The sequence below is a fragment of the Pempheris klunzingeri genome, chromosome 17, assembly GCF_042242105.1.
Source record: "Pempheris klunzingeri isolate RE-2024b chromosome 17, fPemKlu1.hap1, whole genome shotgun sequence".
In the NCBI taxonomy this organism is placed as follows: domain Eukaryota; kingdom Metazoa; phylum Chordata; class Actinopteri; order Acropomatiformes; family Pempheridae; genus Pempheris; species Pempheris klunzingeri.
Window position 1 is genome coordinate 13,335,767 of NC_092028.1, and position 15,246 is coordinate 13,351,012.

At 39.8% G+C, this 15,246-nt stretch overlaps 2 protein-coding genes across 3 annotated transcripts; one reads left to right on the forward strand and one right to left on the reverse strand.

The window, feature by feature from the left end:
* The first annotated feature begins 461 nt into the window (after positions 1-461).
* On the forward strand, positions 462-9,525 carry LOC139216568 (phosphoribosyl pyrophosphate synthase-associated protein 1). 2 transcript variants are annotated; one of them, XM_070847723.1, is made up of 11 exons: positions 462-624; positions 952-1,004; positions 1,448-1,514; positions 1,661-1,833; positions 2,000-2,115; positions 2,205-2,260; positions 2,505-2,650; positions 3,532-3,573; positions 5,765-5,835; positions 6,228-6,374; positions 7,039-9,525. In XM_070847723.1, exons 1-11 carry the CDS (start codon positions 542-544, stop codon positions 7,195-7,197), a joined length of 1,113 nt encoding a protein of 370 aa, XP_070703824.1. In that variant the 5' UTR covers positions 462-541; the 3' UTR covers positions 7,198-9,525. The 2 variants fall into 2 exon arrangements, with proteins under 2 accessions (XP_070703824.1, XP_070703825.1); XM_070847724.1 differs by lacking the exon at positions 3,532-3,573.
* A 2,155-nt stretch (positions 9,526-11,680) lies between these two features.
* On the reverse strand, positions 11,681-13,223 carry rasd4 (rasd family member 4). The gene has a single exon (XM_070848183.1). It carries the CDS (start codon positions 13,106-13,108, stop codon positions 12,482-12,484), a length of 627 nt encoding a protein of 208 aa, XP_070704284.1. The 5' UTR covers positions 13,109-13,223; the 3' UTR covers positions 11,681-12,481.
* Between the last annotated feature and the right edge of the window lie 2,023 nt (positions 13,224-15,246).

The window sequence follows — 15,246 nt, forward strand, 5'->3', positions numbered from 1 at the left end:
AAACAATTATTAGGCAATAAAACATGTCTGCATTATTTCGCATTAAACTCAATTTCAATTTCAATTGCAAGATTTGTTTTTAAAAACAATTTCTCTCCCCTTTGCAAGTCAAACGCAATTTCATATCAGTTTGGACTAAAAGTATTAGACCATCGCTCTGAACAAACATTTATGTTGCGCAAAGCCGAGCTGGGAAGATTGACCCAACACGGATTCCGTAGTTAAGTTACATTGATCGGCTACGGGGCTACTGCGCTGACAGATATCAGCCGTTTGTCCGTGAACAATAAGATAAATCAGTATAATTAAGACAGCAATTAATGTTTTTTTGTTTTCAATGTGCTCTGGCTAAGGTCATATCGCACACGGACGGACGTTTCGTGTAATTAGCTCACCTAGCAGGCTAGTGTGCGGTAGGTAGCTAGTTCGATAGCTAGCGTTAACGACAACGTCAGAAGAAGGAAATCGCTAACAAACGCGCCGGTCGGTGGACAAAAAGGTGCCGCAGCTGTCTGGGAAATAAACCACCGCTAGTGCCACGATGAATGTCGCCAAAAGTGGCTATCGCGTCTTTTCCGCAAACTCGTCCGCAGCCTGCACAGAACTGGCCAAGAAGATAACAGAGTAAGCGCGGTGTTGCGTTTCTGACGTTGTCTGACGTGACTGCTAAGGCTAAGCTAATGTTAAAGAAAAGTGTTGTTCTCGTACAGGAGAGCAAACACCAAGACACGTAGTCACGCCTGTGAAAAGCACCCACTTGCAGGTGTCAAGGCCTAGTAGAGGACCAATGACTAGCAATTCTTTGAAATGTACCACCAGGGCACATGGTGTCAGGCACTTGGTTATTGTGTGACTGCTAACGCTGAGGACGGATGAATGAATGAATGGTGTGATCATTACATCTCTCAGTTGGTTGCTTCCTAGCAGGGATTTTGTGCTCTTGTTTTGCAGGCGGCTGGGCGTTGAACTGGGGAAGTCTGTTGTCTTTCAGGAGTCTAACAGAGGTGAGGAGTATGGTATGGATTAGTCAGCAATTTCTCTGGCCATAGTTTAATTTGGCTCACTTGTGTAATACTATAAGAGCCAAGGAATCAGTGATGGGTGTGGGTGGCATCAAGTTTTACAACATTGAATGGAAAGAGACCTTTGTGCGACACATGACGGTGTAACACAGTGAGATACCCCCCCTTGTTCATTTATACAAGGTACAGGGCCATATTATTTCGATGTGCACACTGCACTATACACAGCAGGTGTTGACTCATGCAAAATATGGTTATTTTACTTTAATTGTACTGTCAAAACACTCCACTGCATGCTTTTATACCCTAAATTACTGTGTGTACAGTGTAAAGGTGTGACAAGTCATCAGAATAAGAATATTCCGACTGTGATGCAGCTTTTGCTAAATTAACAGATTGCACTCTCATTTTCTCCCTCACAACAGAAACAAGAGTGGATGTGAAAGAGTCCGTTCGAGGACAAACTATCTTCATCATTCAGACCATACCACGGTGAGTGTAGAAAGTCACTTCATTTGCTTTGCATCAGGAACTTGAAACAATCCATCACCACCTGCAAATGAGATCTTGTTACACAGTTATTGAGATTATCAGTGTCTAAAGTTTACTTGTCCTTTTTCTTCTTTTTATGCAACCAGAGATGTGAACACAGCCATCATGGAGCTGCTGGTGATGGCCTACGCCCTTAAAACCTCTTGCGCAAAGAACATCATTGGAGTCATTCCTTACTTTCCCTACAGCAAACAGTGTAAGATGAGGAAGAGGGGCTCAATTGTGAGCAAGCTGTTAGCTTCAATGTTAGCCAAAGCAGGTAAACAAAACAAGAGCCTGTGATGTGTTGAGTCTCTTTATCCCCTCCCATCAGCCGTGTTGTGTTTTCTGGGATTTAGTTTCACACTCACTCATAAAAAATAATCTAATTGTTGGCTGTGAAATGTGGTAAATCCATGCTAATCATCTGGCTTTTACCCCCAAAGGATTAACACACATCATCACCATGGATTTGCATCAGAAGGAGATCCAGGGCTTTTTCAGCTTTCCTGTTGACAACTTGCGGGCCTCTCCTTTCTTGATCCAGTACATCCAAGAAGAGGTGATAAGCGCTGATAAGCACACCCAAAAACCTCATCAATCACCCCCTGTGGGGGAAACACTGACACCCGTTTTCCTTTGTCCCAACAGATTCCTGATTACAGAAATGCCATCATTGTGGCAAAGTCCCCATCAGCAGCTAAGAGGTAATTGATTAGACATCTCACCTCTGCTAGTTTTCTGCTTCTTTTGGCATTGTCATAATGAAATATATTTTAATGGTCTAAAACATTACATTTTGACAAAACTACTCAATCATACAATCTTGTTTTTCTTATACAGACGCACTAAGTCATTAGCACTATATGTAACTAAATGGGTCAAAGTAACTGATGAACAACATTCTCAGTTGTTTCTATGTTTTTATTCTTTCTTTTTTTTTCTCCCAAGGGCTCAGTCTTATGCTGAACGACTGCGTTTGGGTCTGGCTGTGATTCATGGCGAGGCTCAGTGCTCAGAGTCCGACATGGCTGATGGAAGACACTCCCCACCATGTGTACGCAACACCACAGGACACACAGGGCTGGAGCTTCCTTGTAAGAACACCCATCTTTGTAGAGCACTGTTGGTGTTTTCAGGCTTTCTTTGCAGATTTGTAGGTCCATTGCTTTATAGATTTTATCTCTACAGAAAACATCCCCGCTTATTGTTTCTCACAAGGAAATCTCTTTGTGTTTCTTACAGTTTCTGCTAGTTTAACTAGTTCACAGCATTCATAATATAAATCCTGCTGATAACCTAATACAGCTCCTATTAGTGCTAACCTGTTTCGAGCTGATGACTCTGCTGTTTCTCACTCATACCATCCACCATACTCCAAGAAACTGACTTTTGTGTTACTGCATGTTTTAATTCCACAGATACACTACTTCTACTCATGCTGCATCCTCCGCGAGCCGCAACTCCTAACTTACAAAGAGTGACGTGCTTAATAATCGTGTAGAATCGCGCTCCCTGCCTGTTTCTTGGCACATACTTTGATTTTAAGATATTTCTTTTTAGTGAGAAATACTAACGCAACTGTGGCAAATAGTGTTCAGCGTATTTACAGTGTTAATTCCTGATGAGGCCATTTAAATCGTTCAGTCTAAGAAAATAGCGAATGATTGTGTCATTGGCAAATGACTCCGAAGAATTTGCGTCCAGTATTCACTTTATTATTTAGTAAAAATATTTCTATTCTTACTTGTGTTTCTATTCTCACCCTTGACTTAAAAAATCCTCCTTTGGAACAATAAATCAAAAGCTTCATCTATAAAAAGACTTTTCTTTTGAATTTTGAACACAATAAGTCTGATTTGTTGATTTATATTTCTTTCAACCTAGCGAGAGGATTTTCCAAGTCTTGGCATCATGTGTTTGTCATGTCAAATATTTGTGCATTTGTGTTAACGTGGTGTTTATTTGTTGGTAATAGCAGGCAAACAACAAGCTCCGTTCCCTGGCATAGAGCTCCCAAGTACGACCGTAAAACATAACTTACATGACTACAAAATGACTCCTCTTCAAATGGCTCCTCAATTCGTGCATGTGTAGATGAAGGGTTTGTGTTGCATCTTGTGAAAATACAGTCTGGACTCAGCAGAGTTTGCGAAAAATGCACAAACTGTTTGTTAGCGCATAGAGAATTTGCACTTCCAAAAGTTTTTCAGGCCAATCAGCTACAGTGCGCTCTATATATTATTTGCATGGCATGTGTGACTTGAACTGAGCAGCTCTTATGTTTACTGCACCTTTCGAAGACTCCAGACAGCTACTTCTACAAGATGGCCAAACCCCTCTTTGTTTTGTTGTGTTCTCATTTTATTTTGAAATCCATCAATCAAACCAGAACCATGCCAAACATTTTTTGTTGTACAATTTTCTTTTAAATTTTTTTATTTCAATTACCTGGACTCATCTTGCCAATCAACACATGGTGCACCCATATTAAACCCGCTCTTAAAAACCTGATTAACACTTGGTCATAACTGCATGTGATGAGAACAATAACGCATGCTTTTGAAACCTAACAGCCAATGATGGGAAGAAGAAACATGACAAATGAAATGGTTGGTAAGGTTAAGCATTAAATTCAAAATGCCAAAATCAAAGTTGTAGTTTGCTGCTCTAGTTATTTTACCAACAATTACATTTAGTGCAGTATTACTCTTTTGTCTCTCTGGTAGAACTTTCTGGAACGCAGCGCCACCTGTTGTTGAAATTTCCTGTTGAAATCATTCAAATCTATCAGAGAATACTGTCGATTTACTGTGTTTTATTGTTAACTTTGAAGACATCTTAAAGGTATCTGACCAAACATTTCACAGGTAGCTTGTTGCAGTATCTCAGCAAGCTATAACACCCCCTCCCCCCCAGCCCCCCCCCTTTGAGAAGCGTGTGTACTGCAAACAACGTGGCTTTTGCTGTTTTTGGTCACTAGTGATAAAAGTCTGAATGTGTCACTGCCAGGTTTTCTGATGCCGTGGGATTCGCGGTATTCAGCAAAGTGTTCTGCCAGGCATGCTCCTCCTTTCTCTTCTTCATACTTTTCCTTCACAATCGGTTTGGCTGTCTGATTGTTTACCAGTTGATTGTTTCCTTATACCCTTCGAATGACTACATTTACATGCTCAACAATACTTTGAATGCAGCTGTTTTTTTTGGTTTTTTTTCAAATTCAGTCACGCATCAAGATGGTAACAGTCATTGAAATGTGTTAAATTAACATGTAGAGTAAGTTGTAGCTTATGCACATGTATTATTAAGTCTGCGACAAGGTAGGGCACTTTCCTGTTCTCTACATTATTATGTTATGCTGTTTCTATTTGACTTTTGTAGCAGATTGAAAAATTGTATCGTAGTGTTTTAGCAACTGAGATGACAAGAAAGCAGGTAGTTTTCAGTTTGTCAGGAACAAAGTATGTGGTTGCTGCTCGTATTGTATTGTGGTGATTGATCGCAGCCTGAAAGTGGCCTATAGATGAATAATTACACTGTATTTTGTCTGATGTGTGATATTAGTTCAAATGCAGCTGTTGCATCTCCTGCGATTGGCACGTGAGATGTGATCTGATTATTGTGGGCATGTAAAAGTAGTCGCTGGCAGCAGTGATGTTCGACTGAGGGCTGACCAAAGAGCATTGGCAAGTGTGTATAAAGAAACCCTCATCAGTGCTTGTCAGCCACTGCTGTCCTGTGTGATAAATAAGACTGTCTGGTGCATATCGGTTCATATGCAGACTGCTGCCACATGCCTGCCACGGCCTGGGCCTGAGGTTGTGTGCGTGTGTGTGTGTTTGTGTGTGTGTGTCCAGGCAATTGTACATTGCCTTCTGATTGGGTATCCTGGGCAGAAAACCCTGTCGTTTTGATTTTGCATGGCATGCGCTGTACTAAGTTTGGCATTTAAGTTAAATCTCCTAGGAGTAGGTGGGGTACAATGGGGGGAATTTTTTTTCAAACTTTTGTCATTTTGAATTTACTCTAACATCATTACATCTTTCAGTAATGGCCCCACAATTCGGGATGCAGATTTGCTAAAATAGCAAAACATTTTCTCAACCCATTTTACCCAATCTACTGAAATTTCTTTTTGATTAAGTGAAATACAGCACACATAATCTCCTCAAAGTGCTCCCACAGGTAACCACTTCTGCTTTCCTTCTCAGTAATGATGGCCAAGGAGAAACCTCCCATTACTGTAGTCGGAGACGTGGGAGGGAGAATTGCCATCATTGTGGTAAGATGCTGTCAGTGCGCTTTCTGTAGCCCACATGGTTGAGCTGTCACTGATGTTGTTTTTCTTTCATAGTTCTCTGTTTACAACATCTCAGAGCATTTCACGTGGTTTGAAGATATAAATTCAATCATTCACTAACACTGTAAATCAACCACAGTGTATCTTGGAATATATTAACTTTTTAAAGAAGTTAAACTTTGTTCCTCTTACATCTATAAAGTTCATTCAAAACATGCAGGTGCTCAATTCAGTGGTCACATAGTGTCGTTCATGTGTTCTTCCTTTACCCTAGGCCACTCTATACTGTGAGGGCAGAGAACTGATGAGAATGGGTGTAATTGTTAAGCTGTAGCTACAGGTTACATTTTTCTTTTGTTCTTTTATTCTTCCAGGACGACATTATAGATGATGTGGGAGACTTTGTTGCAGCTGCAGAGATCCTGAAAGAGAGAGGAGCCTATAAAATTTATATCATGGCCACACATGGCTTACTGTCTGCTGATGCTCCACGTCTCATAGAGGAGTCTGCCATTGATGAGGTGAGGACACCAAAACCTGTTGGTTTTTTGAGTTTGAATGAAAACCTTCTGTGTCATACCTGTCCAATATCAAAATGGGAGCTGAAGGGGAACTACTTATGATATCAGTATAAAATGTGCTCATTCAGTAGTTCTCTAATCTTTGAGCACAATGTAAAGGAACAAACTTCCTCTCAACGGAAGCATTTTCAGCTTAATTGTCATGGTGTGAAATTAGTTGTTACTAGAACAAGGAAAAGGATCGTTGTACACAGAAGCTGCATTTCTGCAATCTAATACATTCAATTTTCAATTCCTCCATAAACAATAGTTACAGTGTAATCTTGAAGATAATATTTATTTTATAAAGTGTATTTTAGTCCAATGTAATATATACAGTATGATTTTGTTTGTAACATGTCTTTCCCTGTCTGTTCCTCATAAGTACTGGACAGGCACTGTCCATCTTTTATGCTTTTATTTAGCTTCCATGTCAAATCTGGTGTGTTGGTGGATTAAAAGGGTTTCAGTTTTTAAGCCATCTCCGATTGACTTGTATTTCAAACATGTAAATGTTTATCTGTACAAAAAACTACACGTAATGTGGAATTTTTTTTTATATGTCTTACAAGCATTGGTAGCCCCAAAAAACCCCCTCTTGTCTCTGTGATTATTCGACCCTCAGGTGGTGGTGACCAACACAGTCCCCCATGAAGTGCAGAAGCTACAGTGTCCCAAAATCAAGACTGTGGATGTCAGCATGATATTGGCTGAGGCCATCCGCCGCATCCACAACGGGGAGTCCATGGCGTACTTGTTCCGCAACATCACCGTGGACGACTAGAGTGTTGGGGAGTGACGGCTGAGGTGGGTCTGATGGTGACTGAGGGCAGGTGCACTTCTTCCCAGTGCTGTAAAAACATGCTAGCGTCATGTTCCATGTATTGTGTATTACAGGATTTCATGTATCCTAATTCATTTACAGAAACTGAAATTCTAAAAACCTGAAGTTATTTATCTTGCATCTTTTTCTTGTTGCGAAAGGATGACAAAGTGGCAAACAGGTGACTTTGAGCTTTGATGCATTCAGCCGTTCTTTGAAGCCTTTCCTTGTCTTGCTGCCATTCATTTTCCAACTTGAACAAAAGATGCTTTGTCTTTAAAAAGTTATTTTGTCATACTGCGGTACCTCATATCTGATGACTGAGCTTTAACTGCAAAATCGAAGAGAAAAATGTCTCCAGTAACAGGGCTCTGTGCTTTACCTACCGTTGTCCAGACGTTCGTGATGCCCTTCATGATCAGTGCTGCTCAGCAGCGCTATGATTTCTTTGCATTTGATGGGATGTGTTGTTTCAACCACATGGACAAGATCTGACAAACTCCTGCTTATTGGTGCCCAAACTATTTTTTTTTATGGAGCTTTTTTGCACCATTTGTGGGAATGTTTAGATGTTTGGTGAAATGTCTAATGTGACACAAAAAGTTTCACAACATCTGCAGAAGTGAATGGAGCACTGCGTTATATTGTGTATATATTATGGGGTTAGTTCAACTTAATTATAACAAATTATGTTCACCTTTTTACCTTCAGTAGTATGAAGCCAAGATCATTCAACATCCCAGTACAGTGGAGGTTAATGTAAACAAATGATACTGGGTTTGAAAAACTGAAATGTGGGGCTCAAATAATTGAAAGATTTGAAAAACTCTCCATTCACTTCCACCGTATTGTGCCTGTAGCAGACACCTAACCATGTGATTACATACAGCAGTATCTGGGAAGTGTTTTATTATTAATGTTTGATTATTTATACCTATTGGATGAACTGACCCTTTAATATACTGTATCTCTCAAGCAGCAGGCCGAGCCTACTGGGTTGTGCTTATTTTAGCGGCTGATGATGACCGTTATCTGACAGTGACATCACCATGCATACTACATAACTAGCTAAAAGGACCATCTTTGTTTCAGCCAATTAACTACAAACCATGAATCCTGAACATTACTGCTGACTTTTGTTCAAAGCAGACTAGACATTTGTTCTGCTTGATTTTGGGTGTTTCACGAAGCAGTCTGTGGTTTTCATTAGTTTCACTTTTCTATGGAACAACTTTGAGGAACTTGCCTTACACACAATTACAGATCACGCTGAACATCCTGCTTGGTTTTTCTTTTTGTTATAGTATTTTCATCTGGTCCTATTACAGAAAGTTTTATTTTGTGGTGCCACTGTGTTGGAAAAATACCCACACTCTGGTCCACACTAATCAAACGTAACCTTTTTTAAATACAAGCAGCAGTCAAGTTCTCAATCTGTTTTAAAAGTTGCCCACAATTGCTATCTTTTTTTTTATGTATACCATGGCTTATGCATACTGGAACCACCTTTGAAAACTTGAGTGTTAAATCAGCACTTGAATGAAGCCGATAAGTGGACTTTGAATTGATTCATGCTTTATCGCTTTGCAGTGACAACTCTTGACAAAATTCAGTATGGTGAGATACTTGAGTTACTTCTGTTGGGTACTAAAGTGAATGGAAACCAATGGCTGCCTAGAAGATAACACTAAAATGTGTACTGCAAAATGGCCAACAGTAATGTAAAATATGTGCATTTTATTAGTTAATTGGCAAAAACTCTAGTATGGTCCTGATGTTTATGCATAAATCGCTCTTAAAAACTTGTCATTAAAACAAGCGCACCTTTTTGTGCTCTGAGTAAACTTTGAAGTGATGCTTTAGGGGAAGTTGGTGTATTTCTACGCTGATTGAGCCTTTTGCTCAGGGAAATGCGATATACTTTATAAGCAAATGCACAATTATTTGTTCTTTTTTTGATGCTCTGTTCCTGTTTCACGTGTTCAAAAGAAGTTTGTCTTCCATACAACTGTACTGTTTGTCCTTTCTTTTTACCATTTGGGTTTGTCATAGATACTGTACTTCTTCTGCTGTGCTAATGGATGAGTATTTGACAGCTAGTTGTATCAAACGCTGTTGCTGCGCCGGCTCAGATTTGATCTGTCGTTAGTGTCTTTCATGATGTCTTCTCTGTATTTCCCATTCTTCTGACATGTCTGTGATGTTGAGGATGTATAATTTAGAAACCAACACTCCGCTGTCTAACTCTATGGCGTTTGTCAGTGTATGAAAATAAAACCGTTGCTACTTGTTGTGCCTTGTCTCTACTAAGTAAGAATTGTGGATTATGGATATTATTGTGCTTTTTGTGAATGACCCTCTGCGTATAAAACAGTCCACAGTGTATGCACTAATCCTAAATCAAATTTTATGAGGTTTTAGTTTGAAGAACAGAACTTTGTCCTCTAATTGCTTCCTAAACTATTATCTATTAAGTCTACATGAAATTATAGATATGTGGCTGTTCTGTACATATAACTTTATGATCATGTTTCTTTATCTTGACACTTAACTAAATAATTAATTTAAAAAAAAAAGAAACCGAACAAAATAATAGCCCAGAAAAATATATTGATAAACAGATTAATTACTATAGTTATTATTACTATACTATTTTTTATCAGAATCTCTGAGATTTCAGAAATATGAATGGTTGAAATGTTGCGTTCCAGTGCAGAGCTGTTTGATTACATTATAGGTGTATGTGAAGATACTATAATGCTTGGAGTGCAGTTGTTTTTGGATTCTCTCCTGTCCATGCTGGCTGCTCTGCATTAAATTTCTCTTAGCTAAGCTTATTGTTTGAATACATTTTTATGTAGACTGGTAACTGCAGATGCGATGAATGTGGCTGAAATGTTGGTAATTAGCATATTAAAAGCTGATGAAAACCATAAAATACCGTATTGCTCCATGAGGATGCCTACCTTTAACTTTAACAGACAGCACTACAGTAAATCAGTGTAAAACGGCATCGCCTGATGTAGGGACAGTCAGAGATCCTATACTTGTTCAAAACTTCTCAGTAATCCATACAACACTGAGGAGCTTTGACCAAGTCTAGGAGCAGAGACAAACACAGAAACGCGCCGTCATTTATGGTAAAAATTTAAGCTCTACAACCTGAATGGAAAATTTCGTTCAGCTTTAAAAATGATGGTCTACCTCTGTGTCCACCCGTGTGCTGCAAAGACGAGTTTGTGCAATCGGCCGAGTACAGCTGTGAGATTTAACAGGACACAAAGAGGAACCAGAGATCTGATAATCATAGGTCACTTCCTTGTCTGATTCTGGAGAAACAAAGCACCTTGTCTGAACATTTTTGGAAAGAGGAATCATACCTTTGTCTCTCCCTCTCTGGGCCTTTGTGGCCTTTTAACAGGGAACTCAATATTACATATGAAGGGATGGAGAAATGTCAATAACGAATGAGCTGGGTCATCATTATGTTTCATGGTAGGCAGAGACTATGTGTTTTTCAGAGTACTAAACACTATTTCCATTGTGTATTTTAAAGCATCTGCTCACATAAACCTATCACAAAAACAGGATGCACAGTAGATATCTTATATTTTAATTTCATTCCAAGTGACTAGTTACTCTCATGTATTGTAGCGGGCACTGAGACAGAAGGTGATTAAGGCATTTACTGTTTACTATCTATTTATTTCCCTTATAATCTCATTTTTGTTGAAACCCCGTCATATTGACCTGCTTCCTCATGCTGGCCACCAGAGAGGATGCAGTGAATCGCTGCACTGTTGCTGAACAATGGCCACCAGATGGTACTACAACACAGAACAGAGACATTATAGAATATTATTGTGTGTGTGTGTGTGTGTGTGTGTGTGTGTGTTAGACCAGTAAAATCAGTCCATAATGAACTTAAATTCATCAGGATAATTCACTCAGTATCATTAGCTGCTTCCCAGGCAGCTTTTTGGTCCTTACATCAGAGTCAGTTGTAATCGCGTTAAATACATCCATGTTACTCCAACAGCTCTTGTTTTTCAGTCCTTTTAAAACCTACAGTTCTGGTTTGACTTCTCAAGAAAAGAAGTTGACAATTTGTCAACACAATACAACTTGGAGTGGAGTTACGGTCATATAATACTACATTTAAATAGAAAATGTCTCCATATGCAAGGACAAACTGCCTTTGTGTGAATGGTGAAAGGCTTTTGCACAGCTTATGTAAGTGATAACCTGATTTATCTTGCTCCTATAGTCATTTTAAATTGGCTGTATGCTTTTCACCAGACATGACTGTCTTTTTGTCTTTTTTGTCACATCAAGCAAAGTCATACCATTAAAAAAAAAAAAAAAAAAGCCAAAATAATCTGCAAAAATGTTTAACTGGTTTGTAAAGAATGAATGAAATAAGCAGTGTGACCGGATGTATGGGAAAACTTTTATTTGTCTTGAAATAAGCACTGAATAAGAACATCACATTGTTGTATATGGTAAAAAGAAAATACTATTGCAATTTTCAAAAACATGCTGCTTGCATGTACAGATTTGAAAAGGACGCCTTCTCTTTCTGACCAAATAGAAGCCTTCTGAGGACCTCCCATTAAAAAAAAAAAAATTTTTTAGTCAAACAAAGAGAAAGAAAAACACCAGCAAGTATGCATTTCAAAATAACAGCAAGTGCATAATGTGGTTTTGCAAAGCAGCGTTTCAAAGTTGCACAAAAATTCACAACATGATATACAGTAAGTTATGTTCTCCTCCTGTTGTTCACTTGATTCATAAAACTCATCTCATGTAAACAGACTTTTGAATAAAGACCCATCACTTCACACATATTGCACTTTTTTAAAACACCAACAACACAAAAACTCACGTGCATTTGAGTGAAAACTGAGCTTACGAGACACAATGCTGCTTCTACGCTGTCTCGACCTAGTTCGGCATCTTTTTTGACATTCACAGCAAGTTGTGTCTCGGCACTGTTCAGACAGTTGTTCAGCCACATTCTTTCATGTCTTAAAGGTGGTATCTGTTTTCATCATTACACGTCTACATATTCTGCTATGTCAATGCAGGGGTGGGGTTGGATGCAATGCTTGATGAGGAGACATCATTAACTGACTCAGTGTTTCATTAGAGTCTTAACAGATTTAACACTGTCTCTTGGTTTTCTTTCTGTCCACCACCCAGAGTCCTTTCACTCTCTTTTGGCTCTCCACGCAGCTCCACAGCATTATGAGATGAGGCAGCTGTTGGTCTTGTTCATAGGAGGTTGTTTATTGCTCTCCTTGGGGAAGGTCTCCCGTATCCGGCACAGCCCCGGACTGATCCAACTGGGCAGGTTGGCCCGCTGGAGCAGCTCCCTGAAAGCCTCCAGGACGTTGACGTTGTCTTTGGCGGAGGACTCCAGGAAGCTGTGGTTCCAGTCCAGTTCTACAGTGGACAGCACGTCCTCGCTGGACACCTGGCGCTCATTGTGACGGTCTATCTTGTTGCCTATCACCACAATAGGCGTGTACTTGTCCTCTTTGACCTCCAAGATCTCCTCTCGCAGGCTCTTGACCGCCTCCAGGGACTCGGGGTCATTCACGGCGTAGACCAGGGCAAAGGCATCGCTGTTCTGGATGGAGAGCTTACGCATGGCGGGGAAGGAGTAGCTGCCACTGGTGTCCATGATGTTGATGGTGACTTTGACACCCCCAACCTCGTACTCCTTCCTGTGGAGCTCCTCCACCGTGCGCCTGTGCTTGGGCTCAAACGTGTCTTTGAGGAAGCGTTGGATGAGGGCTGTCTTCCCCACTCCAGCTGCTCCCAAAAACACCAGACGCACCTCCATCTTCTCCTTCACTTCAAAAGACATGACGACTTTCTTTTGATCTCTTCTGTCCTTTTTCTTTATTCTCTTCTTCGCCTTGGCTCAAAACTGTTGCTTGATGTCAGTGATGGAGCTGGTGATGGTTGTGTTGAGGAGGATGATGATGGACTGGAGTGTGCCTGTCAGGCTGCTGCTCTGTATTTATGTTCACACACTGTACCAGCCCCCTTCTACTCCCAGCCAATCAGGGCAGGGCAGTATCTCCCTCTCCCTCTCTGAACCTTTGGCAGCGAATCATAGACACTCAAGTAGAGAGAGAGTAAAAAAAAAGGAAAAAAATGGGTGACAGACGTTCTTTGTGCGCAGTGTAGAAAAAAAATTACATCCAGGATTGTCTTATCAACAACTTTTGAAGAAGGCTGTGTTCATGGTGAGTCATGGTAAACACAGCAGAATTCACTTAGATAAAACAGACAGGTTATTATAAAAAGAGGATTAGAGACACAGTTCTAAAAAAAAATAAAAGATATTTATGATTAAAAGCATTTAAAGTCTTCAAACATTCTAATGTATAATCCTATTTGTTTTCATTATAAAGTACACAACTCAATAGTTTGCCGAAATTCCACTTTGACGAGGTAAATATCACCTTTATATGAGGGAAATGGAGTGAGTTGTTCTTGATCTCAGAGACAGCAGTCGATAACACTTTTCTGATGATCTATCTTCATGACATGATCAATATTGATCTGCTGATGAGGATCTAAAGATATGATCAAAAGCTCCAAAAGAGCTGCTAAAAAGACTCAGTGAGTTTGGTTTATTAAATGAAGGGACATCTGTTTGGTATATTTTCCAGTTAAAGGCACCTTTGCATTGTCGGGCTAAAATGTAGGAAAATTAGAAACAAACTAAATAAAACAACAATGTATAAAGACATTCTTATAGAATACTTGAACATTTTTCAATAACATATAGTTTCAATAACATCAAATCTCTTGCAGTCATTCAGGTAGTCATCTTTCAAAGGTCTTTTATTTAGAACAGTCCTCAGTGGACTGACCAGACAGGAACAACATGCCAATCATTTGCTGCAGATGTCCAATATAAAATGTAATTTGATCCCAGTGAGTCTGTTTAGTTGAATATAATCGATCTCACTCAGTGCTCAGTGTGATAAATGATCGTATATTACTACACTCTGCATGAAGGAATATGCATAAAATCCAGATGATGATGACAAATCGAAACCCTTCTTATTTGATACATTTGTCATTTTATTTCATGTACAAATATGTTTGGTGTAGCCTGCAGAATAGATGTGGTTTCAGTGGACATCCAGCACTTGCTGGTTTTATTTGCCTTCTTTTACAAATAGTCACAACAGGAGATGTGTCATTGTCTGAAACTCTGAGGCTGAGGATGCACGGACAAATGTTCTGTTTTTCTGCAGAACATATCAAAGCTTTGAACATGTATGAAGCAGTTACTTTCATCATAGCGGGTTAATTACAACCAATAACATGAAGCTAGTACACGTTTTAGCAAATTTACTGTTGCTAAAATTTTGCAACCTCTAAAAACAACAGTGTGTGTTCGTCATTGCGGTCACAGTCACATTCAAATGTCAACTGTGTGGGAAGATTTGTGGTCTGCATTCGAGTCAAAGTAGCAAAATGATCTAACATTACAGTTATCATTATCGTACTCAGATCTCTCACATGCTCTCTGCGCCCAGACGTTGTCACTTGTTGCTATGATACCACGAACCCATTACCTGAGCTGAGAGGGATTTATAGATAGAAATGTGCCCCTTATTAGTGCTGCCATTCACTTCTGCGTCCAACTGTTCACCCTGAAGAGTGGTAATGGCCAGTAATGGGGTATATTGGCGAATCAGGCAAATTAAAAGCACATTTCATGTTAGCATGTTTTTTTCCCCTCCATACCTGACTGAACTTCTCCATATAAACACACCCAGCCGGACTCTCAGATCATCATCCTCCATCAACCTCACTATCCCTCCTGCCCGTATGACCACCATGGGGTCCAGAGCCTTCAGCCGCTCTGCCCCCTGCCTCTGGAACTCCCTCCCACCGGACATCTGGAACATCAAAACACTGACCATCTTTAAATCACACCTCAAAACCCACCTGTTTAAACAAGCCTACTCACTGTAACAT